The sequence below is a fragment of the Echinococcus granulosus genome, assembly GCF_000524195.1.
Source record: "Echinococcus granulosus chromosome Unknown EG_S00175, whole genome shotgun sequence".
NCBI lineage: Eukaryota > Metazoa > Platyhelminthes > Cestoda > Cyclophyllidea > Taeniidae > Echinococcus > Echinococcus granulosus.
Window position 1 is genome coordinate 19,397 of NW_020170555.1, and position 27,710 is coordinate 47,106.

The 27,710-nt window shown below is 42.4% G+C and overlaps 1 protein-coding gene across 1 annotated transcript; it reads right to left on the bottom strand. All coding sequences in view use genetic code 11, as the record gives it.

The window, feature by feature from the left end:
- Position 1: 1 nt before the first annotated feature.
- EGR_09913 (Multiple epidermal growth factor-like domains protein) lies at positions 2 to 23,287 on the bottom strand (the record flags this gene model as incomplete). The annotated part of the gene is made up of 31 exons (XM_024499162.1): positions 2 to 255; positions 659 to 781; positions 1,145 to 1,376; positions 1,805 to 2,091; positions 2,164 to 2,319; positions 3,744 to 3,953; positions 4,163 to 4,398; positions 4,810 to 4,981; positions 5,188 to 5,610; positions 5,722 to 5,949; positions 6,032 to 6,160; positions 6,456 to 6,491; positions 7,362 to 7,493; positions 8,318 to 8,501; positions 9,652 to 9,996; positions 10,946 to 11,091; positions 11,921 to 12,074; positions 12,497 to 12,639; positions 12,712 to 12,843; positions 13,089 to 13,229; positions 13,742 to 13,791; positions 14,257 to 14,471; positions 15,901 to 16,085; positions 17,201 to 17,329; positions 17,910 to 18,035; positions 18,805 to 18,927; positions 19,000 to 19,122; positions 20,569 to 20,678; positions 22,935 to 23,072; positions 23,097 to 23,205; positions 23,254 to 23,287. The coding sequence occupies 31 exons, from the start codon at positions 23,285 to 23,287 to the stop codon at positions 2 to 4; spliced, it is 5,205 nt and encodes a 1,734-aa protein (XP_024346416.1).
- Positions 23,288 to 27,710: the final 4,423 nt, after the last annotated feature.

Here is a 27,710-nt window from a genome sequence, read left to right on the forward strand (position 1 = left end):
TTTAGTTTATGCCTACAAAGTGACAATTTGATTTGTTGATAATCCCCTGATTATTGGTAGTGGCAATTTGATTGGCTATCGGAGAAGCAGCATACATCAATAAAATGAGGTCACCTACATTTCTCACACTGCAGTCGGGTCCCACGTAGGGGTCTGGACATGTGCAAGAACCAGTGCGGGGAGAGCATTGGCCATTGTTGGTGCATTGGCAATGATACCTGCAATCCTCCCCGAAGTATCTACCGGCCTGACAACCTGTCAAGGGTTGAGGACCATTAAAATCTTACTTTTCTTTTAGCATTTTCACAATAACCATTTCCGTGCTCTCAAATTTTTTGATAAAGCTCGTTTTAGCCTAAATGTTGGTGTGAGGAAAAGAGAGGGGCGTTCGCCTTTCCATCGGTGGATAAACAATTATTTTAGGGAGTTAATCTGTCCTTTTCCTCAGGAAAGCCCTTACATGACAACACTCTACAACAACAAAAACAAAAAGAATGACGACGCCGATTTTGGACTACACTTAGTAGGTTTACTGCAAATGGTCTTAGTCGAGGCGGGTGACGAATTTGCCTGTCGCTTGAGGGTGAGGAGGAAATGGTGGAAGACAGAAAGAAATCGCGTGAATAGGGAAAATCAAGCCGCCGTGGCATCTTCTTACTCCGTTTGCAGTTCTTTCCATATTGGCCCAGATCGCAGAGGCAGCGACCTGTCTCAAAGTGACACTCCTCGCAGTTTTCACATCGCTGAGCGCACTTCTCACCACGGTAACCCCGAGGGCACACTGTAAAAGAAGGCGATGCTAATTATGAACAGAGGAGGCTCTATGATTATAAAGCAGTTCAACCTGACCCCTTATTGTTCAGAAATGGAATTAACCAATTCCATAACAGTGCCAATTTCTACCAGTTAATTCGATTAAAGTATTGTTTGGTTAACCTTGGCTGTCAACCAATTAAGTCACGGCACTCTCTCAGCCACTGATACTGATCAAATTGATCGTTTCTGTTCCCAAAAGCGTGGTGATACGAAAACAAATTATAAAGTACAAAATAGAAGCATAATTTGTGGTTTTTCGTAGCGAGAATGACCTCGGTTCCCTTCAGCCTATCATATTTCGTAATACGTTGGTCATTAAGTCCCTTACCTTGATCACATCGGTCGCCAGTGTAGCCAGCCTTGCAGATGCACCGTCCAGTAAGGGGATCACAATCCGTCTCACCCTTGCGTGGATTAAAACAAGTACATTTGAAACGACACCCAGGACCCCACCAACCTCCGGGGCATTGGAGTTGGCACAGAGGCCCGAAGAATCCAGCTGGACAATCGCAAGCTCCGTTCACGGGATTACAGCGGCCACCATTGTGGCAGCCACAAACCTACAGAAACAGGAAGGAGGAAGAATGCGAATCATCTGCAAGATAGAATGTGCAAAGGGATCTTAGTCTTCTCTGGTGGGGTCAAATTCACGGAAACATCTAGCTATTATCTCGGTCTAAAACCCTTCTACTTGGACATAGTCTCACAATTCCTATTCCACTCTCGCGTGCCATGAGACAGGCGAAGGTGTCGTCGAAAGTGTTTGATGATCGTAGTCTTGTCTATCGAAATTCTGTTGAAATTTTTGAAATGTCGAATTAAAACCATACAAGAAATTGATGAGATTGTTTTAGCCTTTGGTTACATTAAATGACTTAGATCTCGATCAGTGAAGTTTTGTTTGAATCGATGGGTTGGCAGATGGTGGAAGCATTATATTAATTTACGTCTTGATCTACCATTAGAGTTACCTCTGATTAGGCATTACCTGAGAACAGCCGGGTCCAAACCGACCTTCTGGACAGGTGGAACTGCAGTCATCCCCCTCGGTCCCTGGTGGACAAGGGCAGAGACCTGTTTGTGGATGACATATGAGTATTTCGGTGGTACGTGGACGTTGCCGTCCCATGGAAACGATAAGGCTCTGCGCAGAGAAGGTGTCATCGTCGGAGTTGTAGTCAGAGGTCAAGGAAGCGAAGCTGGCCTCCATATGTCCAGCGACACAAATGGGGCATTTGGATTCACATTTCCTGCCCCATTTCCCGGGAGGACAGGCTTGAAAAGATTGGAGGGGATATAAGGAGATGTAAATTAATTGAGTGTTAGCATATACTTAATAAAACTCACTTAGTTCACAATTTTCCCCATAATAGCCGGGATCACAATCACATGCCCCACTAATAGGATCACAGGCCTCGCCATGGATACAGTGACATTGAAGTCGACAACCGTCTCCGTAAAATCCATCAGGACATGGAATGGCGCAACGTTCACCGTAGAAACCTACACAATAGATAAATGAGAATCAAGGTCAGCAAAATTTTGAATCAAATGTCCTCTCAGTTTTGAGCGGTTCAAGGTTATGACAATGGGTTTTATTAGGTAAATTCGGATCATGTGAAGCCTTCAAAAAGGATGCTATCATGGCAGTACGGCGTACAACTGCGGGCGAGACGTAAAGCCCACGCACATGCAGTGAGGCGGTTTGGACACCAACAATCAAGAAGGGGAAATAAAAGTGGTTTAAGCATTAAAGAAGGTATTGGTGAACAAAGCCGTAAAACTGACAAACAGCTACTCTTGCAAAAGTCTCCAAGGATAATGCAGTGAGGTGAAGGGACACTAGAGTGACAAACGTTTCAGTAGTGGAGGTATGTGTCAGCCATTGACCATTCCAGCCGAGGTGATTCGCGTCGCTTTTGTTCAGCCTGATCTTGGACACCTGACCAGCGAACTACTTGCAATGAGGTTGCTGAGGTGCTTGTAATCCCAGACAGCGTCCCCGGTTTGGTTCTTTAGAAGGTTCCATCTGCATGACCAATTCTCACCCACCCCCTCCTGATTGACTAATATGGCATCACACATAGCAGTACTAGAAGTAAGATCATGCTCACCGCAAGGTCAATCAAGTATTATATATGCAGGAAACGGAAATGACTAGGTGTCAGCTGCAGTCTCCACTAACCAGCCAGCTATCGCGAACCCACACGCCACAACCTTTAGCTTGTTCATACCCATCGGCGAATTAAGGTATCTGTGCAGAAGTCTTTGCCTGCTGGTTACTCTGCTGAGTGGCTAGACAAGATCTAAGCCCAGTTTGACACCCTTAAACTCCAATTCACAGCAGAACTTGTCTGAGTTCAGATTTTTGGATGTACTTTCAATGCGGAGAGGACACCAACTTTTGCTCAATTTCCCATCTCATCCGGATGGTAAACACAAAAATTGTTAGTGACAAAACACTCCCCATCATCTGAAGAATGATACTGTTCCCACTTAATTGGATTTGGGGGGTAAAGATTGTGTTCATCAATTTACAGTTCTATCAGTCAAAATGGCATGCACCTACTACTGAAATTTGAAATTAGCAGACATGTCCTTTACACAAGTTCTGGTTTAATTGTATGTAAATGGTGAGAAAAAAAGTCTTGGTGGTCATTTTTGAAACGTGTCTACCGATTATCTTGTTCGCTAGCTTGAGAGGATCGGAAATTCTCACACATGAGTGCAAGTTCATAACAGATGCCCTCCTGGGCTACACTAAGTTAGCTCAAGATTACAATCAGGACGGCTTTTTTTCATTTAAGCGGCATACAAAAGCTACTGATAAAGGCCCAAATCTTTTGAATAGTATTGTTACATATTTTAAATTCTGGATAAATCTTTTTGTTATGGATGTAGAAGGAAAATTAACACCGAAAAACTACATCCTGGTTTGCCTTGAATAGGCAGTACAAATTCATTTAAGAAGGCAAGAGAGATGAGGAGAAGGTCGTTCAACAGTTGATTTGATGGTACAAATGATCTCGACTGACCTGGTTTGCAGATGCAGGTACCCTTATTGGGATGACAAGTTCCGCCGTTATCACAATGACAGCTGTATTCACATCTTGGTCCGTAGGCGCCTTCAGGACATCCTACAAACAGTGCAAGTGAAATTTATGCTAAGTAATTGGTTAAAAGGAGAAGTCAGAGTTGCGACGTTGCCGTCAACACTGGAAGAAGTACCGTGAGTTTCCTTACAAGTCACGACAAGTGATTGTGGTGCGCTATGTCGAAACGACCCGAACTTATTTTATCACTCGAAAAATCAATAAGTTTTGCGATGTCTAAACCATCAACTCACGTCCAGCACATCGTCCATCCACCACCATCCACCCATCACGACATCGACACTGTCCATTTTCAGGATCACAAATTGCGTCAGGTCCAAGTTGATCACTGCAACGACAGATACGTTGACAATCGATACCCCATCGGCCGGTGGGACAGAGCTCTTCACACCGTTTACCCGTTCGTCCAGGCGGGCAGGCACATTCTCCCGTCTCGTGGTTGCAAGGTCGGTGGTCTGGACAGTTGCATCTAGAATAAGGACACGTGAAAGGGCGCTAATTGTGTCCACTAGTCTACTTTAAGATCTCCAACAAATTGACCACATCTTTGCATTTTATTCACATGTGAAATTTCGGATATGGAAGCCTTGAAACATTTAGGAAATACTCGGTTCACTGGCGTGTGATATGTGAATATAAAAAAATGTAACTTTCCTCCACAATGCCATGCCATTCTCACTCCTGGATCTTGAAAGTGGGAAGTAATCACGGTGCTGGGCGACTTGGAGGGCCTCTCCCACACCTCTTCAGCTACTAGCATCTCAATCTTTCTGTACGTTATACTACCCTCAGAAGTAACACAGCTGCCTTTTTGACACTTTTACCCAGTATGAGAAGAGTCAAATGTAAATGCCAAGTAGTGAAAGACAGGTGTGTTTACCTTTCACTGCAATCCTTGCCATAGGTGCCCTGTGGACAGGGTTTTTCGCATTCTTTCCCCGTCCATCCTGGCGGACATGAGCACAAGCCAGTGACGAAATCACAAGTGGCAGCTGGATGCCGACATTCGCAGACCTGTGTGCAATTTTTGCCATAATAACCCGCCTCGCATTCTGTTAGTGAAAAAGGTGATGGATTACTAGAAGGGTAGCAACATAATTTGCTGCATTTCTTAGTGGTCAAATGTACGACCTTTCAAGAACGCCTGCTTGGAAAAGAAATTGAGCTGCGTAACAATTAGTTAGAAGCCAGTATTAACCCTTTGTGTCCGTGCTCACCTGCTAAAAACAAATAAAAAAATTTCGCATCCAGAACTCACGTTTATGACATTCGGTCCCTGTATATCCCGGTGGACACTCACACTGGCCGGTGAACCGATTACAATCAACACCGTCCCTACATCGGCAGACACTGACACAGCCTTCACTCCACCGCCCTTGTGGACAGGGCTGTTCACACATCTCTCCAAACCACCCGGCCGGACAATTGCAAGTGCCATCAATAGGAGAACAGGTGGCACCTCGCAGACAGACGCATGTTTGCCTACATCCCTCGCCCCACCGACCACGGGGACAGGGGGCCTCGCATCGACTTCCACTACGACCTGGAGGGCAGCGACATTCTCCAGTCACCTTGTCACATTCGATTCCAGCCACGTCGGAGGCGCACTCACACCTATTTTTACAATTCTGACCGTAGGTACCATCCGGACAGGGTAGGCGACAGTCAGAGCCGGTCCAACCTTTAAAAAAGAGGAATAAAACCTCTTCATAAAAAATTATAATTATGAAGAAATGGAATTACATAAACATAGGAACACTATGCAAGAGTAAATCCACGGGCCTCCGCTCACCGGCAGCACAAATGCATTGCCCGGTTACATGATTGCACTCAGCCCCATTGTAGCAGCTGCAAATGTGTTGACAATCCTCTCCATAATACCCCGCTGGACAGGGCAGATCACATTGCATGTTGTGCCAGCCCGGATCACAGTCGCATGCTCCCGATCTGTGATCGCATTTGCCATGAATGCAGACACATGTAAATCCACAGTTTTGTCCGAATTTTCCCTTTGGACATGCTAGAATAGATACATAAAGGAGTTGGTCTAGTTCTTGCCAAGGTGCTACCCCCTTTCTTGTGGTGAAACGTGGTGATCTTACGTTGGTCACAGTTGTGTCCAATGTAGCCGGGTGAACAAACACAAGTACCGGTGTCCTTATCACACTCAAGACCGTTTTTGCATTCACAAGTCTTCTCACAGTCTGGACCCCATCGACCCGGGGGACAAACTAAAAAGAGTCATGCATTTATAACGCGGAAGAGTAGACAAACGGAGCATAGCGGGCGTGTCATATTAGCGGCGCTTCAAACGCATTGGGTAAACAAAAAAGCACAGAAGTCCGAAGACCTTACCGTAATTCCATTTCTTGACTAATAAGGTGGAAGGTCATTGTATTAATTACTTAAAATTGGTCAACTTAAGAGAAGAGGTTCCTAAATTTTGTAAAGACAACTCGAGAAATAAAGAGGCTAAAACCTTAGCACGTGATTAATCAAAAGGCAGTGACACAACCTGAGGCTTACCTGGTTGAATTTGAATGTTCGGAACAGGATCGTTCTCTGAAAGAAAATTAGTGAAGTGACTTAAGAAATGATTAAAAGATTCATGGAACACGAAAGGTGGGAAGCTATAAAGGTTAGAATGGCTGATTGTAGAAAAAGGCGTTAAATATCCTCAGGAGGCTTCTGTCTTCAATAGCCTCGAAATTTCATTTGTAATATGAACGTCTACCAACCTAGAAAACGCTCCTGTTTTGATTTCCTGCAAGACTTCATTTTGAAGCTTAATTGTGGAGCATTCCAGAATATTCCGCTCTTGTTCATCCCCTTGATTGACTGATGCGATCTTACATATAGATTCACCTGAAGTGAGCTAATGCCCACCATAAGGTCAAGGTAAATCAAGCACTATACACAAGCTAAACGAAAATGACCAAGTGTCTCTGGTAGCCTCTACTGCCCACCTGGCTATCGCATACCCACACCGTAAGCTCTTGTTTGATCATGCCTGTCAGCAAATTAAGATGTCTTCACAAAAATCTTTGCTTGCTGATTACTCTGGTTGATAGCTCGAGAGGATCCAAGCGCCAATTCACTTCAGAACGTGTCTGCACTCCGACTTGCTCCGCTGAGGATGTGCATATTGTTGGGCTGGGTTTTGGCGTCGAAGTGCTTTCAATGCGGAGAGATCACCACAATTTATTACATTTCCATTCTCATTCAAATGATAAGGGCAAACTATTTTGGAGACAAAGGACACTCCTACCATTTGGGAGATGAGATTACCTCTACTGGATGGGGTTTTGGAGAGTGAAGACGGCGTACACCAGCATACTCTTCCAGCGGTCAAAAGGTATGACGGCAGTGGACGCTTATTCCACACATAAATTATGGTTTAATCGTATTCAAGTAATAAAATAAGGTGCTTACGAATGTTGCAAGTTTTTCCTTTGCTGCCGTCCATGCAAAAACAGACCCCATCGACAGGATCGCAGTTAAGCCCCATTGGACCACAGGCGCAGGACTCGGCACAATCCTTGCCGAATTTGCCCGAAGGACAGACTAGAAATTTCCAAGTGTAATCTTTTTTGTGAAGAGTACTTGCAAGCAGACTTGAGCTAGTACTAATTATATTTAAGTAGCATTCGAAGGAATTTTAAGTCCTACAAAATGAGATTAGGAAACATTTTTACCGATGTAATACAGGAGAAGCGACAAAGTTAATGAGTTTCCGTCTATTCTTCAAGCAAGATTAAAATGAGGGGTGATGGCACGTGAAAACTTTCGCCTGATAAGATTTGCTGCCCCAAGATGGTAGCGAAATATTGTCTTGAGTCAAAGGAAAGTAGAGCAGCCTTTTAATTCGTTGGTGGGTATGCTCGTTGTAGCGATGGAATTATCTTACATTATAATTCCTATGACTGGTGGCGGACGCACTTCAGGGCAAAAGTAAGACCACGGAGAGGAAAGGAATGAATTCTCCGTGCTGGATTCTATAGCATTATGCTTAAATCAAAGGTGGACATATTTGTAATCGCATTTCTAAGAGACTATCTCCTATCATTAACATGTCACATATATGTGACATGTGGTCCAGTCGTACTAAACCGTTTTCATTTGATATACAGATCGGAGAAGTTTGGAGCAATAAACTAGATATGGGATATTTTTGGCCTTAGAAGGATAATTGTTTTGTCGAGGAGAGGTTAGTCAAAATTGACGAAATTTGGTGCTATGTCAATCCACTAAAATCTCAGGATCGTTGTGGTCACCAGTCGTTGAGATCTTGACGGATGAAGCATTAAAAAGTTGATCACACCTCATAGAGCTCCTCCTGAAGCTTCATCCTATTTTAGGTACTTTGTTACCGTAGCAGTGAAACTCACATTGATCGCAATTGCGACCCCAGCGGCCAGCAGGACAGGAACCGATGCACTTCCCTGTCTCAGTTTCACAGCCACGAGAGCAATCCTCACATTTCTCCAGACAATCCTGCCCGTAGAATCCAAAACCGCAGGGTTTTGAACATCCCACCGAATGGTAGCCAGGCTTGCATAGGCATTCACCGGTCTAAGACAGTACAAAAAAAAATAAAAAAATATTTTTAATAGGCGGCTGAGGTCTGAAGAGGTCACTCAGTTGCTGGACGAGTGGCAAAGCGAAGTGATATGCCCAGTACCTCTTGCTCCTTAGTGAAGAATAAAAATCAATTACCTGGATCCTTCAAAGAAGACCAAGCTTCTATAGACCAACCCTTACTGTGAATAACAAACAAAGCAATACAGAAGGGTTGCCAAAGCTGCAAAAATTAGGGAGAATCTCTTAACGTTAAGTTCACTTTAGGACCAATTCTTGCCCGAATCAGAATCCCTTACATCACCTTGTGTCGAAAGGATCTATGAACACTCGAGGCAGATCTCCCAAGGGTATTATAGTGTAATGAGTAGGGAGAGGATTATGTGCACATGTGGCATTTTGTCTCTAGAAACCAAGAAGCAACCTAGCTCTAGTCACCACCCTCTCCGGCTGACTTTGTTTTCTTAAATGCCCATTCTATTTCGCATGGGGTCACGTGATTGCCTGAAGCCAAAATAGGCTGGTAGCCATCAGTTGGAGGAGTAGGTCAGGTGTGCGGAAATTGAGATGAAAGAGAATCTCCCCCCTTCTCACTCCTAAAGTACTTTGAAGTAATCGATCATTCGTTTTTGAGTTCTACGGATTAGGCAAATCTCAGCCGTATTTATGGATTGACCTTTGGCAACTGAACGATTGCAGATGCAGTACACACATAGAGAAGAGACCTGTGAAGCTTAATCGTTGCGCGCTTTAGAAATATGGAATGAGATAACCGATGGTATAATTTTACCCTTCAAGGTAAGTGAACTCCACCAGGGGTCAGTCAGCTTGCAAGCATACCACCTACAAGAGCTAGGCAACTCAATCGACAAAAAACGTCTTCAGCTTTGAAGCTGAGCTAGGCTCGACTCGTACAGCAAAAAAGACCAAATCAGACCTCAGATTTAATTATGCATGGGGTCCAAAGTGAAAGAGGAGAGTACACCCCGACAGACTGACAAGTCTCAAACAACTGTTTCCACTTTACAAGTTGCCTCTTGCATCGATCTAAGTCGGAAAGCCATGAGGAATAATTTGGTTACCTGTCAGCTGTCAATGTTCTACAAACAAACCAACTTTCACTATCAAAACCTGTCATACTCACTTCTGGATCACATCCTTTGTAGTTGCTATTCGGATCGTAGCACATAGCAGGACACGCCTCTGCACACATCTCTCCAAATGTGCCCTCTGGACAGGTGATATGACAGGAGGAGCCATATTTTCCCGGTGCACAAGTACACGCACCCGTCTTGGAGTGACAATATCCGGTGGAGCATTGCTTGGGACATCTTTTATCACAGGCAGCTCCCCAATATCCTGGTGGACAGCCGACTTTCTCACACTTCTTTCCATAACGACCTGGTGGACATTGACAAGTACCCGTGGCAGAGTTACACTTGCCGGTTGGACAATCACATTTTTGCTTGCATCCAACTCCCCATGTACCCTAAAATATAACGAGCTTTCATTATTGTTGGCTATGGATTGCATGAAAGGAATTGGGGGCAAACGGGACAAAGAAGGGAAAAAGAATAACTTGATTTCGTCAGTACACTCGTCACCTCTCGGTTAGTGGTGAATTCTTGAAAATGGAGGTAGTCTCCTTTGGGAATCCAGATAGATGGACATTATTGAAGGCGAGGCCTCATCTGTAGAGACTTGTGATAACACCTAACCGATTGGTCTCCAAGGTGGAAGCGACTGCCATGCTGTGGATCGGCTTATCTGCTCTTTCGTTATTTTCGGCCCACGTGCATTACCCTTGCTGGCTAAACACTGGCTGTGCATGGGGACTGGACTAGCCCGTAAAATATCCACTTGAGGTATGACACCACCAAAGCAATATCCTCTTACATTAGGGGAAATTCAAAAGTTCAAATATGACCTGAACAACGCCTAAAATGACTCAATGCTGATAAATTCTATCGGTCACTCTTTTCCTTTTGAATGAGCTCTATATCTTTTTGATAATTTGCCAACCAGCCTCAAAAATATAGTTAAATTCTTGTCGAGACAGGGGGTTCATAGAATTAGCGAAGTGTGTTACAAATTTCTCAAGGATTCGGAAATCTAATTAGTCTTTTTTCTGCCGTAATAATCACCCTTAATTAAACATCCCCATGCCAAAGTTGTGAGTGACATTGTTGCTCTGTTGATTGCCATCTGTTCGAGTCTGTGGATTACCGTGTGCAGTACATGAAAGAGAAGACCATCCCATATTTCCGCAATTCAGCCTTCTACGCCTGTGGTCATGCGACCTACACTACTGGACCTTTAGACCCTGTGTAGGTCGCACGCCTGATCGTTTCCTCCTTTGCTTCCTATGACACTATTTTACTTCTACCCTGCCACTGATCTGTCAAAATGATTTGACGTTAAGAAGTTATTGAACCTACCGAGGGACATGGTTCTTCACAAACGATCCCCTGAAATCCGGGTGGACACTTGCATCCACGGCTATCACTTTGACAGTAAGCACCATTTTGACAATCCGAGCAGACGTATTCACATTGCGGTCCAAAGGTTCCCTTGAGACAAATTTCTGAGAAAAATTCAAAAAGCCAAAATTACTTAAGAAGGATAATAATCAAACATCTATGTGAACAAAGGAATTTAAGAGAAGAACATATTCACAATAAATAGACAAATCTGCGAATGCTACTAATTTCGCTATTCAGTAGCTCCATCAAGCATTTTAATGATTACACATTTGAGGTCGGTAACGTTATTCCTGTTTGTTAATGAATTGTGTTTTAGTAATAAGTAGTGGATTTCTTGATGGGTGTCTTCAATTTACTGCACATCTGGAGCAAACAAAGGCACATTTAAAAACGCCTTAAATAAACACCCAAAAGAAACAGGCGTACACCAAATTTGTAAACAGACTGACAAAAAGACAGCGCACAGACAACGACAGGTATGATGAAAGAAATGATGATTTTGACTACTTGAGAAATCAGACGTAAACGGTTCATAGCCGGCAGGCGAATATGCATTTTCCATTAATAAACTCCTTAAGTAAATTAATTTGTTGTAGTGATTTGGGGTTTGTTTCAAATTACTCTGTGCTGGGTGAGGCCTTCAATCTCCACCTTATGGTCATCTTTATCAGGGTTTTAGGAAGGGCTTGAAGCGCTACGGTGGTGGCACTGATAAGGCAACCCGACTCAGGTAAAAAAACAGCGCCACTTGCTGTTACTATTTACCTAATTAAGAGCTATCAGGGGGAAGGTGTTTTCTGTGAATGACTTAATCCACCGTGGCTTGCACGATAAGCGAAGACAGAGGGAGCTGTCTCAACACGTCTTCAATTGATTTGGTGGTTTAAAAACCTGACATTCCTTCTGCAATTGATGTTTTCAGGTGCTTACTATCAGGAATGTGCTTGGTGTAGAAGGTCCTCTGGTTCTGGCAGTGACTCACAAAAGATTCGTCTACGATAAAGTTTGCATTACTGGAAACGCAGTGCTCAGAAGCCACAACTGGATCTGCAGCATGTATCGTGGCTAGGAGACAGTATTTTTTCTTAAATGGTCACAAGGTGACTCATTACGGGCGATGGAAAAGAGTAACCACGGTGAGGGCCGAAGACAACTTTTAAGGGTGGAGGGGCACTATTTAATGTTCTTTTGAGGTACTTTTATCTACTTGGACTTTGTAGTCTCTGTAGATTCTGACACGACTTCTGGGTCAAGCCAAACATGTATATGGGTGTGCTTTAAGGCACCGATCCGCCTACGTACTGCGACTGGCATATGGAGCATTTACAACGGCTATATGAAGGAAAACTTTAATCACTCACTTTCGGCATTATCACCACCACTATAATTTGGAGATCTCCAAGTTACGTCCCATGATCGGCTTTCATCACCAGCATAATTTGAACCTGAAATTTGCCCGAATTAATAGATTCACTCGTAAAGTATTTCGAATATATGTTGCAAAACCATGGACTCCAAGCACTTACGAACACAGGTTCTACCATCCTCGGCCAATTCTTCGCCCATCTGACAAACACACCTATAACTCCCTGGTGTGTTAATGCATCTGCCTGAGCATCCACCGTTGTAGTTCAGGCATTCATCGATATCTTGCAAGTAAACAAAAGTTAACATGGTTGTGCCAAACCCTTACTTATAATTTATAAGTAGGCAAGGCTCACCTATACATGAGAATCCATCCACGGATAAGCGATAGCCCTCATCACAGGCACATCTGTAACCGCCGATTTCGTTCATGCATTTCGATGCAACCCCATGGCACTTCGCCTCCCCGGTTGCACATTCATCACGATCTGCAAAAGGGATAGAAAAAATGACGGGACGTATAGTGTCGTGAATGCGTAGGAGAAAAAGTTATGCGGCAGGGAGTCCATGCTCACTAGGAATGACGAAGACCAAGGTGGGAGTGGCTTTGATGCCCTATTGGTTTTAATGTAAATTATTAACGTCAATCAGCATTTCTTCAGAAAAAAAACGGTAGAAAGTCAATAAAAGTGAATTAAGACTAGAAAGTGCTAGGTTTGGAAAGAGACATCACCTTCACAAGTTCTGCCATCGGCTTGAAGATCAAATCCGGGATTGCAGGCGCATTCAGCTGTTCCCGCTGGTGTTCGAATACACTTTTGCGTGCATCCACCATTCCCGTTTTCGCAGGGGTCTGTCACCTCCAACACTACCCCTGTAAGAGATGGCCAAGTTAGTACTATCGCTAGGGACGAAAAAGAAAACTACTTTGAAAACCAAGGACGTTAAGGCCATTTCGTTGGTAGCAGCTAAACCATGACGTTGTCAGGGGGAAAAAAAGATAACTTCAAGAATGAGGACATTTTACCAATTGTGTCCTCAAACAGTTCAGTCAACAAGTACTTTTACACGGTCGCTACTAGCGTCACGCATATGTGACACTCCGATTTCCTTATCTCACCTTGACATCACATATATCTGGCACAAATTCCTTACCACTTTTCCAAAAAAAATTAATCGATATAATTGCTTTTATTTTCCAAATAAAGCCACCAAGCAACTATAAATTGTAGGCGATTATTGCCATTGACATTTAAGTAGTTGATTAATTGGATGATTGGTAATTGTTTTGGCTTCAATAAATCCTACAGTAGGTTGGCTGTGAAAATAAGTAAAAAAGTGCCCTTCTCGATTAAGAAAAATTGCGTAGATCAAGGCCTCGGATACCTGGAGGTGTTAAAGAAGTCGAATCTGTGGTGTGCTTAGGGAGAGTGAATCTGGAACGAAAAGCACTCAGAGAGAGGCTCTCTGAAGTTCTCGATAGTCTGCAGTCATTCCGCTCATGTTTTATTTGCACCATGAGATCTTTCCTTCATTTTTCATAGCAATAGGACTTTCTCCCCCTCCATCCATTTTATCTCTCGCTCGGCCGACAGATTGACTAGTCCTTACAAGATGACTAGCACAATTCGTGTCAGCAAAAATATGTCTGCGGCCACCGCATTCATAATGCTTTAGAAGCATTAGCCTTAAAAGTTGGAAGTTGACTGTTTGTCCTCTAGAAAATACAACTAGGGAAGAATTCCCCTTTATTCCCATTTGGTGGAACATGCTTCTCCATCCTCGTAATTAAAAATGAAGAGAGCGGGATCTACCTCTAAAAATTATGGAATAACATCAGATTCAACAGAAATCTGATGAGGCCTCAAAGCAGTGGAGAAGGTGGTCAAGAGCAAGTGAACGATCCAAGAGTGATGTCGAGGGCTGTTCTTTTGAGAGATAACTCACTATAGCAAGTTCGTCCATCACTTCCAAGCTGCCATCCAGGATTGCAGTCACAGCTGTATGATCCTTCAACATTGATACAACGATGCTGACATCTGCCATTATTTTTTTCGCATTCGTTGATATCTGGAAGATAAATTGGGTGGTCAGGACAGCAGTGATTATCCAGTAACTAGTTAAACAAAGTCATCCAAGGCAAGAAAAAGAAAGCCAATGGCCACACGTGGTGATGCAATTCGTCACCTCTTAGACAAAACCAGTGAGAAATCGTCTTGGTTATCGGTTGGTGAAGGATGAGCCTGCAACCCAAGCTTTTGTCTGAAAACCTGACCACCATGCACGAATACAAACACAAGGCCCGAGCTTTTGAGGTGATTGACCTACTTTATTACCCTCACAAGTTTTGCATGCACACATGAGAGTGGAAGAGCTAATTTGCTTTGTCTGCATTTAGTGGAATTTACCTATTGGGTAAAGACTTTGAAAAACTAACCTATCAACTGTTTATACCAATTGAGCATTACAAAAGCAACATTAGAATGACACCGGAAGGTCCCTTGGAAAGGTCAGGAGGCGGTAGATATTTATACCTCCAAATGAATGTGAAACAAGTAATACCTCTTCAAGATGGGGCTGAGATGAGAAAACCTTAAAGAGATTTATTTTCATCTTTTCCCCCTCCCTGCCCTCCACTCCCCTTTCCATAGGAGTAACCCCTTCCAAGGGACGACGTTCTTTGGCGTCCTTTTAGTAATTCCTAGCACACTGCCTTTACATGAAAGAACCGCAAAAGGTACTTAAACAACCTCCTCTCTTGATCGACATTAACAAAGGAACGGTAGAAGCCATCCTTTCGAGTCAGCTTTAGCCCAAGGTGTCATCATGTGTGGTTATGTGAGGCCTTGATCAGTCCTGGTTGTTTCTATAAAAAATTTTCCACACATTTTTAAGTAAATTAGGAGAATAGATCACACTGAAGTCGTCTAGCGATGAAATTATGCTTGCCTTAAAAGTGTTAGAAGGGTAGTGAGTAAATGATTTGGGATGGACCGCTGCAACACCGTCGTTATTTCTCATCACATGCCAGTCAGGCGACAATCGACTCGTAAGGGTGAAAGGAGCAGAGAACAAATTGTCAAGCCATACACGACTCATTGGTTTGACAGATGTTGTCATAGGCTCCAGTGGAGCAGACAAGCTTGGCTCACATCACATCCAATCGGCACACTTTTTATGTATGAGACTTCAAAGTGGGTGAAAGGTGGTTAGGAGACAACACCGTGTTGACAAACAGAGTGAAAGTAAATCATTGCAACAAGATGCAAAATCGGTAACCCAAGATTGCTTTTCTTACAAAACACGGACATAGAAAAGGGGAAGTAAAGCCCTTTTGACGTATCAATTCTTCCTATCCCCTTGATGAGCGCCAGGAGAGATCCGACTTCCTCCTCCCCCTTCTCCAAATTTTAGTCTCTTTTAGGAGAGGAGGGTGGGGGGAGGTGTTTACTTTACTAGGTGAAAATGTTTGGTAAGTCAACTTAATGAGTCCACGAGCTGTGCAGAAATCAGCTGAGAAGAACTTCTTGAATGGCCCAAAATACCAAACCGAAGATGGCTTTGACAGCCTTGGGGAAACATGAAGCATTAATGCATGACTTACCAAGGCACTTGTGTGGATCGTAGGGGGAAACTTTGAAGCCTGGACGACAGGAGCAGACTTTGATACCACTTTCGTTTTCACAGTGGTGTTCACAATCTCCATTATCCTTGAGGCAAGGGTTTTCAGCTATAAAAAGTATTAGAAATCCACGATTATGCATTATCATCATGCACCATTGTGACCAGGAGCGCATTATTCTAAACCATGGGTGACTCAAGTGAGAGGTAACCGTGGTGTCTGATTCATTGTCTGCTTGTTTGACTTGACAGATGGCGAAGAAAAAAGAGAAACTATGAGGTCACTTGTTATCCATTGTCAAGGTATAGCGGGCGACATTCATTTGCTTAGTGATCTCCACTGCACCTCTCCACCCATCCTTGCTGCCGTGTGTAAAATAACAGCACGTTAGACAGTACCAAAAGCTTTTTGGCGTGATCAAGCATAGAAGGGGTATCCCTCACCTCCAATGCATCAACCTTTAGATAATTTGATTCATCAATAAGATCAGGGCTTCCATTGGACAGCTTCAGGGCAGTATGTTGAAAAATTGTTCGCTCGCCAAACGGAATTGGAGGCTTATTGAACTCACAAAGAGAAGCCACACCATTAATTTTTTTGGCTACCTGGTAACCTCTCAAAGGGATGGCTGGTAGTCGCAGTGAAATCTAGGCCATGCATTGCACTTGTTAAATTTGACATCCTTCACGAGCAACTTGGTAATAGCAATGAAACAATGGAGCACATATACGCTCCTTCTCCCACTTTGTACGCTTTCAAGAGAGGCTTTTTCTTCTAAATTTTATGGACCTTGTGTTATCTAACCAAGGTACTGTTTTCACACGCTTAAAGCAAATTTGGTGTCTTACACCTAACAATAGATTATTAGAAATTTTTCAGTGATTCCAGAAAAGTTTAGTCTCCACGCAGTCAATTCTATGCTCATGTCCTTCCTTTTGCTTGACATCCACACAGACTGATTGAAAGCGAAAGAATTAAAAAGCGGAACACAAACGTCATCAGGTCTTTGCGATTAAGCTCCCACCTGCGGACTGAAAGTTTGCCTTTCTGACCCAGTGGTTTGTAATGTTCATACATTGTGTGTGTGGTGTGTGTAAGATAGTATGTGAAATTTTAAGTATAGAAAAGCAGATAAGGTCCCCCTTGATGGCCCATACCAAAAAAAGAGAAGGGAAAAAACATAATAAAAAGGGATGAAATGAAGTGAAGTCATTATAACCTACCGATACATCGTTTCTTATCCTCAGCTAACTGATAACCTGGATAGCAGGAACAAGCATAGCGGTAACTGGAAAGAGTTGTACAGATATGCTCACAACCGCCTTTTCCTGGAGGGGCACAGGGATCCATGTCTAAAAATGTTTCCAAGCAAAAGATCACTTATTAACCTATAATCAAAGCACTAGACTACCCTCATTTTTCTCTCTTTTTTTGTACAGTGAACTCAATCATCTGGTACATAGGCCTGGTTCACAAAAAAGCGGTCGCTAATACGGTGGTGAAGTTTGACCTCCAACAAGGCTAGGGTCATTTGTTTTAACAAAAAAGAGGATAAACAATGTATTGGCATTCATTTAATCCCTATTAAACGATAATCAGGTCTATGTTAATATCGATCGCTTAACTTTCGAAAGTCTACTTAATTTCAGACAAAAGTAGTATCTTGATCAACTTTCAAAAATCAATTTGGTTATTTTATAGATAACGAAAATCCCTGATAAAGGAAGATTTGATATTTTCCTAAAAATTTGTTTTCATCTAGCTTTTATCTCTGCCACTCTACGTATCGTGAGTTGGGCCCGAAGTGCATTATTTCCTATCGCTTGTTTGAGTAGCTTTCGGCTTTTAGCCTCTCATTTTTCATCCCAAAACGATTGTTTGCTCGTATCACGGAATCACTCCACACAAATGTGGAGACAGGATAAAACCTACACGGTCGACAGGAAAGTTTGTCATCAGCAAGTATCATTCCCTCTGGGCAGGTGCAACGAAATCCACCTGGAAGATTTTCACAACCATAAATGCAACCGCCGCGGTTGTTCTCGCACTCATTAATGTCTGGAGGAGAAAGTAAAGAAGACAACCCAAATATATATCCGCTTAAATAAGCAAAATATATTATTTTAATCAAGCGGTGAATAATTTCTTCTCAAAATGTTTATTTTGTAGCGCTCTTCCTGCTTTCCATCTTTCTCTAGCTTCTCCCCAACCCCCCAAACAACAAAAAAGGGAGGGTACAGTGATCCTTGTTCTTTGCTAACTTGAGAAATTAAATGCAAATACAGCCGGTGCACATATTTGTGCTTTATTCCTCCATTATTTCCTAAAAATTGTGAATTCGCCTCCTTGAAGTGGCATCTACTTGCGGATTGAAATTGCAAAAATAGAGGATACGAGAAGGGATTTTTGGCAAATTTGAGGTCCGTACTTTAAGGGCTATCAAGGCAGGTTTGTCACATTCTGCAGGCACAGAAAAATATTCCCAATTGTTATCATGATGTGATTTCCCTGTAAAGCACCACACTTTCCCTAGTAAATCACATCAAATTGAAGTATGAGGGAGGAGGGAGTTTAGGAGCTGGATAAAGGAAAAAGAGAGAAGAATAAATTCCTATTTTACTTATCATGGGGCTTTTGGATGTTTTGGCCACCTCACTTAGTCAAAGCACTCATGACTCGTGGATACGACAAGGTGGGGTGGAATTCACTTATTTTCATTTTTATCAAGCCCGGTAGATCAGACCAAAAACGGCAAATTGATGCATTAACTGAAGCGAGTAATTCAACACTTTGCATCCAATTTTATTAATAGGTATTGTGCAGTTACCTAGGCAATGACGTTGATCAGGTGCAAGTCGGTAGCCGGGTGGACAGCGGCAGTAATAACCTCCGGCCATATTGCAGCACTCTCGCTCACATCCGCCATTGTTTTGTCGACACCTATCATCGGCTACACAGGAAAGATAAGAACTGAGGAATTTTGAAACACAAGTCTTAAAGATGGCTTTTCTTTTCAACTCACCATATTGACAACGAGGTCCAGAGTAGCCTTTTGGACACATACAGGTTGTTAATTGTCCATTCTCGTAGCAGATTCCTCCATTAAGGCATTGTGTGGTCTTCAACATTGGATTACAGTTGGACTCTTTGGGCAAGGGGGAGGCGAGGGAGGAGGAAAAACAGTAAAATGAGAGAAATGGAAATTTAATAAAGTACCTATCAAACCAATGTCAAGCATATCTGGAATTTTGCTTAAATAAATTAACCAAAAATTCAAATTTATTCATAAAACGGTTAAATTAATTGTTTAAAAAATTGGAGAAAGTGGCAAGGAAAGGTGGGCCAATTTAAAATAACAAAGGTTAGACAGGCGTTCCGACCCCTTTGTGCCAGACAGCTCAATTGAGAGTAATGGTGATTTTGGCGGTGCCTTCTGTTTTGCACAACTCAGGAGGCATTTTTGAGAGGATAACACACAACATCAACCACCCTGACTGCACATAGGCTAAGAGAAGTTCGATAAGGGAATACGGATACCACCCTAAATCATTCTCTTCTCTTTTGTAATCTTAAAGGTGAGATTTACCTGTCCTCGGCTTGGGAAAATAGGCATTTTTTACCTTCTTTTAAACCAATAAAGTAACTCCAAAATGTTTACACTTGCTCCCTTCTCGCACGCCTTCCTACCCCCCTCTCCTTCCGCTCCTCCCCCCTCTTTCACTGTGCCCATCAAGTTGAAGTAAAACCTGTGTCACGACGATTAATTACACAATTAGGTTTTTTGTTTTCTTTTTTGGTCTCCTTCACGCCTTACTTGGGAGTTAATGCGTGAGGAATTGACTTTAATTACCTATGGCATTTGGTCCAGTCAATCATAACAAAAAAATTGGAATCAGAGGGTGATGAGACACAGAGAGGAGAGGCAGGATTCACTTCTGTTTACCTTTTAAAGCCCTACATACAAGCGAATTAATCAAGGGGGAAGTCTATCGGAGAAAAAAGAAGGAAGAAAAAAAGGAGCAGCATCCAGTTTAGGCAAAGGGAAATGGAAATAATCTCTTACATGTATGGAACTTTTGAAAGTAAATTTCTATTATTTCATCGCTTTTTCCTTTTTTATTTAGAGCCGCAATGTACATAAACTGTTTCCTCCGTGTAATCAAAGAGCATTAACAGCACAGATTCGGGGTTCCCACAAAAAAAGTGGGGTGAATTGGTATAGGATTTTAAAAACATCCATTTTTACCTTAAATAAAGGCATGGCTAGACTTTGACGGTCGTCACCTCGAGCCTAGCTACAGTTTTTAACCCATGGGTAGAAAGATTTACTCAAGGGAGGTTTGACACATTCCAGCGGCATTAACAAAGGATATTAAGGGGCGTTTTGAGGCCTGAAGTTACATTTTAGGAAGTCGTTTTAAACCAATAATTGCCGCCACAAAAAACAGACATTTTAGAACATTTTTTTTTCTAAAAATATGGGTACTTAGTTGGCACAATCCCACTGACAATAGGCCGGTGCTTGATAAATTTCATGATAGCAGAATCTGCCTAGTAGGGAATGCTTGAAAAAAGGAAATTGAATCCATACCTGCAACACATCCTTCAAATCCAGGCACACGAATAAATCCCTCACAGCATTGAATTTTGTCTTGAAAAACAGGCTGGTCAACTATTCTATAGCTGGTAGCTATTTCACGACTACAAAAAAGAGAAAAAAAATATAGTTTGTTTTAGAGTTTATTCAGGCCTCTTTTGACACAAACACCATTAGGGCTCATCGTTTGCAGAGAACTACACATAAAAGGTACTTAAATGATGTGTTTCCATTTTTTTCACAGCGTAGACCACAAGCAGAAGCGCAAATAACAGTTAATGGAGGTTTCGACCACCACACTTCGGTCTTAATTCTCACAACTTGTGTTTAACAGGAAAAAGTCACTATAGGAATACATTTACATCCACAATGAAAGGGAAGAAGGCTATACTTCTCAAATTATGCCAAAGAGAATTAAAACGAGACACACTTTTACAAATCAAGGGTTATGAGCTATTGTAATGCGCCGAATGTCTGTTCAACTCTCAATTTTGGTAAATAGACCATTTAGGTCCTCCATTATTGTGTCTTCTCAGGATGACTAGGCCTTCAGGCCATGCCAGTAGCCCCAATCCCTTCTGTAGGTCGACAATACATATTCTTCCCAAGTCGTATGTCTTCTTTGGTCTTCAGAGAAGTCGCAGAGTGCTATATTAGTGGCAGCAGAAAGCGAACCTGATCCTTAAGCACATCCATCATGATTTCTACTGCGGGGTGATGAACCTTATCGGTACGGAGGAGGTGCACATACTGCAGATAAGGGAATCGCTGACGACCACTAGCGAAAGGGACAAAAATGGCGTCAGCCTTCGGCATTTGCCACGGTCCCGTGGTCTGGAGGAAAGCTATTAACAACTGAAGTGACACTAGTTGTAAACCATTGAAAAATTGTTTATTACGGAGCTGTCGATAGTACCCATATGAAGATATCAAATATGTGAACGCGCTATTTCTCCTCCACCTCTCTACTGGTTGGATGGAACTTAGATAGGTAAGGCTGGGTAGTGGTAAAGTGAGAACATCGTGGCAAGGAGGGATGGACGTGATACCTTACCTCTACAGAACTACATTAAACTCCGTCCTTGCTATATGGCCCTGTCTTTAGGCCAGGGTTTCCAGGAGTAGCAATGGACAAGCCTGTTGGCCAGCACATTCCCCCTTCCCCGATACAGTTCCCATGCAGGACAAGTCTCCATGTGCAGTAGAATTGCCAAGGGGAATAAGTGACATTACAGTCAAGCATCTGCTCAGTAGCATAGAAATTCGGTAATTGGCAAGGTTGGATCGTTAATGTTTTACAACACCGATTACGTTGCTATGGGTGGCATAGGCGATTGACCAATGGGAGCGCCGGAAAAGACGCTCAAATTAGGGAGCGGTTTACAATACACTGGCTGCTTGTTTAACCCTCGGTTTTGGTAAAGGAACCACTTAGGTGGTCCGCCATTATACCTTTACAAGGCAAGCTGGCCTGTGAGCTATGACAGTAGACTTAAGCCCTACTGTACATTGTCAATACGCATTCTGCCCAAGTACCGTGGCTTCATTCGTTTTTACGGAAGTCCAAGGGCGTTACCCTATACTGGATGCTTGAGGTTTAAAGATTCTGGACTTGGCATTGAAGGAAGTAAACTTTTTAAATAGATTCAAATACTTACATGGTTTTTTTTAAAAATAATTCATGGGTCCACATGATTTAAATTTGATTAAGTCAAAAAAACTCATGTCGAAATGTGAAACTGCATTAGATTAACAATCCCGAAAGTAAAAAATTAAAAAATGGGAAGGTTTTAATAGGTTGATGCACCAATTTTCAAGCCTTTCTAAAAAAGGATGTGGAAGTAGATATTTCTATCTGATCGGGAATTGACCAAAAATAAGCCAAATTTTTAAATTAGTAAACCGACAACCAATAGAATAGAGGCGGCAAAATTCGCCTCCGTTTAGATACGAAAAATTCCCAAGTAAAAGGAGAAAATCTCACGTGTCCTAAATCATCGCTTTTCCATGTCAGGTTGACAAGATTAGTACACCTTCCTTGTCGCAATTTAATCCTTTAAGTGTTTTCGTGCCAGACAAACTAATGCTTTAATAAGACACCTAATTTGTTTTACCTAATAAAAAAGCAAAGGATTATATAAATTTTGTTTTTTTCAAAAAAAGATACTTTAAGTTAACCTGGTAAAGCAGATTACACAGACCATGGTCATAGCATCGCATAGAAAAGTTTTGGTCGAGTTTACGCAAAGTTGACATCTATCCAGCAGGTCGTCTCCTGCCCTTTTGGACTCAATTGGCAACTGCAAATTATGCGATAAAAAAAAAAACAGAAAAGGCTGTCGGAAAGAACTTGAACTTACCGTTGCTCGTCTACTTTACACCAAGTGCCTTTCGCACCGCAGTCCTTCTTCCAAACTGGATAATTTTTGTAATACGGCACTTCGAAGTGTTCCCACACACGAATCGAGGTCTTGTACTGAAACCGGCATACATTTGGCCTACAACAGTAAAAATGAGCAAACTTTAGAACAGAGGCATTAAAATTGGTGACTTTTTCACAAGTGTGAAAATCTGCCTCACCAAAGGCGTTGTCAAGGCAATTTGCCTTAATGTATGGAACGTGTTCAAATGCTGGAAACAAAGGACTTTACGTAGATCAGGGAGGCAGATTACACAGACCTCTTCCGGTTCTCACAGATCGGGCTGTGCACATGTCACCTACAGCACTGCTTGAAAGTCGTAACTCTTACAATATCTTCCAAATCAAGCATTATCTTCTATCCGAGATGGGAGAAAAAAATTGGCTAATCTACATCAAATATCACCTATCAGCTTCTTAGCATCGGGCTAATGTTAATGCCTTTCTTATTTCCAGCCAAACAAAAAGCATACTTAGATGTAAGGGGAATAAAGAAGGGAATTAGAGGTGCTAATTAGCGCTTAAATTAGCACCGCCTGTCAGTGCATTAACCTCGAACCCGGATGGACTTTTTATCCTCGGTTCGACGTCGCAGTTAGCGGTAGTGAGTTACGCCTTTTCATGGTGTAGTACATCCATCTTGTTGGCCTACATTAAATAAGCTAGGCACCAACTTCCACAAAATTGAATATGCGCATTTTGTGAAATTTGAAAGGTTCACTTTTTTTTAATAATCCATTGGACAGACCGGAAGCAACAAAAGCTCGCTCAGCGATTTGTCGAAATCCATCTGGCTAACCTAAGGGAACTCAAACACCCTAGTAAATTACAGAAATTCATCAGACAGACATGAAGCAATTTACTTTCTCTCATAAATTTGTCATGGAGAAATGTTTTATCAGATTGTTAATTGCCTAAGAGGTACGTGGAGCGCAGCCCTCGGAGTGGTTAGTAAAAAGAGGTGGAGAGAGGCGGGAGTGGCTATAACAGACGCCTTATTTGTTGAATACCAAAAGCGTCGTTTAGGCGGCATAACTTACAGAGCAAATAATGAAATATATGCGAATGTAGGTCGTCTTGACAACTAGCACAAAACATTGTTTTACTGGTGTACTCATATGGTAGCTGTCAAATACATCGACTTGACCGTCCTAAATTAGAGTAAATTAATCAGTTTATCAGTCCATTTTTTGAAATCGTAAATATAAACAATACCTATTCATTGTCAATTTCTACATTATGATGAATGGAACGATGGGTGGTGGAGGGAAGAAGGAGGAGGAAAAAAGGTAGCGTTTTTGTGACCTGATGATGTTGTCAAGCCACGACGTCCCTATCAATGGCACCCGTCATCTACCCTTCAAGTGCACACACGTCAAATCAACTTTTGACAATTAAGCCTCATTTTTTTGTCTCGCATTCTTCAAATTGGTGGGGAAAGAAACGATTGGGAAGTTGTTTCAGACGATGTCGAGGTATAACTTAAGACTACACAGAGAGAAGAGGAACTAAAATGGAATTGTTTCTTTTCAACGCTAGTAAGTGGAGAGAGAAAATATGTAATTATTGATAAGGCGAGAAGTCGGTTTACTTGGAAGTACTAGGGACGCAAAAATGAGGCATCTGTGTCAGTCACCTTTCACCATCAAGTCTGCCTAAAAAGTTGCATCGCCGGTGTGGTAGCAAGGTTTGTTTTGCTTCCTTTTTTTCGCCTTCCAAATCCTTTGGTCATTTTGTCGTTCTGTTCTCTTTGTTTCCTGTCTCCTTTCTTCAAATTTCCTCAAGGACTTCTTCAAAAGGCTCTTGATGGTAGTACCTTGTGTGTTATTACAATTTTCTCACGCCGTACTCTCTGGGTTCAAGAGATTTTCACAGTGAGATCAACGAGGCCATGAACCACGCAAATAGGATTACAATGCATCTTTTATTCCTTCATTCTTACAAGCAAAATGAAAGTTGCTTTAACACTGTCAGCTTCTAGTCATGTGAAAATCCAAAGGTGTTTGTGATCTAGACAAAGACAGGAAATTAGGTAGTCAAATAGCCTACGACGGAGTCTGTGCCAACGCATTCTGCCAATTATTACGGAAGCGCGTACACACGCACATACAAACCGGTATATTCTTGCATTATCGCATGCCTGTGCCATGATTGAGTAGCATGCTGGGTTACAGGGAACATGATAGGTTAGTCGTGGCTCTCCTTCTCTCCATGTGTGTGTGTGCGAGAGAGAATGTCCCCACTGTGCCACTATCAGCATCATTGTCTGCTTGTATACTAATGAAAAGGTCTAACATTGCCCCTCATAAGGCCTAAGAATCCGCTGCCAATTATAGTGAAGCGGGTATAAAGGCATGCGAGTTGCTTGCACATCTGCCCCTCTGAAAATACTATATCCATTTCACTTTTTCACTCTTTTCTCCTTTTCTAGTGTCAACAAGTGGTACGCATTAGGGAGGGGCGAGGAGGGAGCACGCAAATCTACCCAAGGGAACAGGGGACTCCCCCTCCCTAACCTAAGAAGTCCTCCCAACTCTTCATATCCGATTTGGTGCAGTTTGCTCAAATCTCTCCCCGTGTGTGTGCATTAACACAAAGTTTACGTCAATCCTAAAACTAATTTTACAATCAGATGATAAAAGTCTAAATTTGTATTTCCTTTAAATAAATTGTGTTAATGTGCGTTTGTGGATTTACTTACGTGGACTGAGTCAGAAGACACTCTCAGAGAACATATTATTCCCTATTTATAACCATGCCTTAAATCTACTATATGGCAAATGAAATACTATCATCTCGGTGGAGTCGGTGAGGTGGATGCTATCAGCCTTGTGTGAGATCTTAAAGGTAAATCCAATGAGTGAAATTAAACCAATCAAATTAGCCGGAATTAAACTGTAACCTTCCATTTCAACACCTCCTTGTGGTGTAGGCGAAGTTAACCACTTAGAGGGGACTAGGTAACTAGAAATAATCAAAAACGACGTCACATTGGATTGCCGTCAAGAGTTATTAGCAAAAATGTAGAGGAAGTGTGAGATGAGAGACTCTAGAAGTATGCTGAGACAAAATACACCAGAATGGCAAATTTGCATTCTCTCGTTCCTCCTCTTTTGCAAAGTTATACTAAAGACAAATTCATTGGCCTTACGAGAGATAAGAGCCGAATGGGAAACAGAGACGATGCATCCGTCTAAACAGCATCAATTCTCGTGTGGTATAGCAAAGTGTGACTGTCTCATGTAACAAGGGAGGGTTTGCACATGCATCAGGTATCATCGGGTGGTAAAAAGTATCAAAGGATCTGACAGCTACATGTCGGCTGCATGGAACCACCTTGAAAGAATATTTTGCTTGCCATTCAATGGGGATTTCCCAAAAAATTTTCTAATGGAATAACGAACTAAACTTATGCTTCTATATAGTATTTCTGCGCCCGAAAAGGGAATGATTGCTTTGTGCTCTCTCAGCGGCCTGTCAATCAAGTAGATCGATCTTTCATGGTATGTCCTCTTCAATGATGTTTTATTGTATGCAAAATTTGACAAGCCTGACCTCTGAAAGACTCGGAGACAAATACTGAAAGGCTGGAATCTGGTTCTAGACAGCTGACAATAAAATGCCGTATGGGGAAGTTATAATCCACGAGAGAAGAGATTGAAAAATGAATGCAAATGCAGTAGTTTAAAAGCGAAAAGGCACTCAATAGAATATTCTTACATTCCCAGACGCAATTCCGGTTCAGTCGGTGTCTGCTGAATGGTTTCATAGTCAAGAGGATAAGGAGTGCCACCACTTGTCTTAACTTTTGTCAGCGATGGAGTTAGCATCCTTCGAAATGGCCTAGATCTGGTGGAGTAGATAACCGTTCTCAAGTTTGAGACATTCTGTATCGCGGGTGTAGTGGGAATGAGGCACAAGAGGAGGAAGAGAAGGTGGAGATGGATGAGGTAGCGATCAGAGGGTTTCATGGTGGATTCGAGAGAAGTGCTCCACCTTCTTGACGTTAAAATCCCCTTTTCTGCTTATACTATTGATACGCGGTATTGAGGATGCTGAGTAATCGTCCTAACCGATGATCTCACGGTTGGGTGCCTGCAGATGCACAAGACCTGACACTCCTCTTGTGTGCGTCTTGTCTGTCTGCTAGCCTGCCTTGCTATTGGTTGAGCCTGTGCGTGCCTACTTGCGCACGCATACACCTGCTGGCGACACGGTGATTGGCTGAGTGCTCTCGAGTTCACTTGGCGAGGAAATTGACTCGCACGCTCTAACGCGCCCACGCACACACGTGGTAGCACAAATTCTTCGGGTCAAGATGTTCCGCACCTTTTCGCTTAACATGGATGCAGCTGAATTCTTTTTTTGTGTCGCAGGAACTACCATCACTTATGTGACCAGATGAGGTCAAAGTCTTGGTTACGTGCATCCACTGACTTCTCAGCACGACTTTTACGATTGCTTCAGTGATTCATTGGTCCTTTTTAAATAACCGTAACCTTTAAGGTAATCAAATCAGTGAGATTGAGTGATACTTGTGAAGTTTTACATCACCCACGTTTTAGGGAGCTGATATCTCCTAGAAGACGACAAAATGACAAAATAGTGACGTAAATTTAATCTTTTAATTCCACATTATATGAGTTTAAAATGGAGTCCCTCTCGGGTTGTTGAAAAAAGGATAAGGAATGGAGCCCTGATTTTGAAATGAACTAGC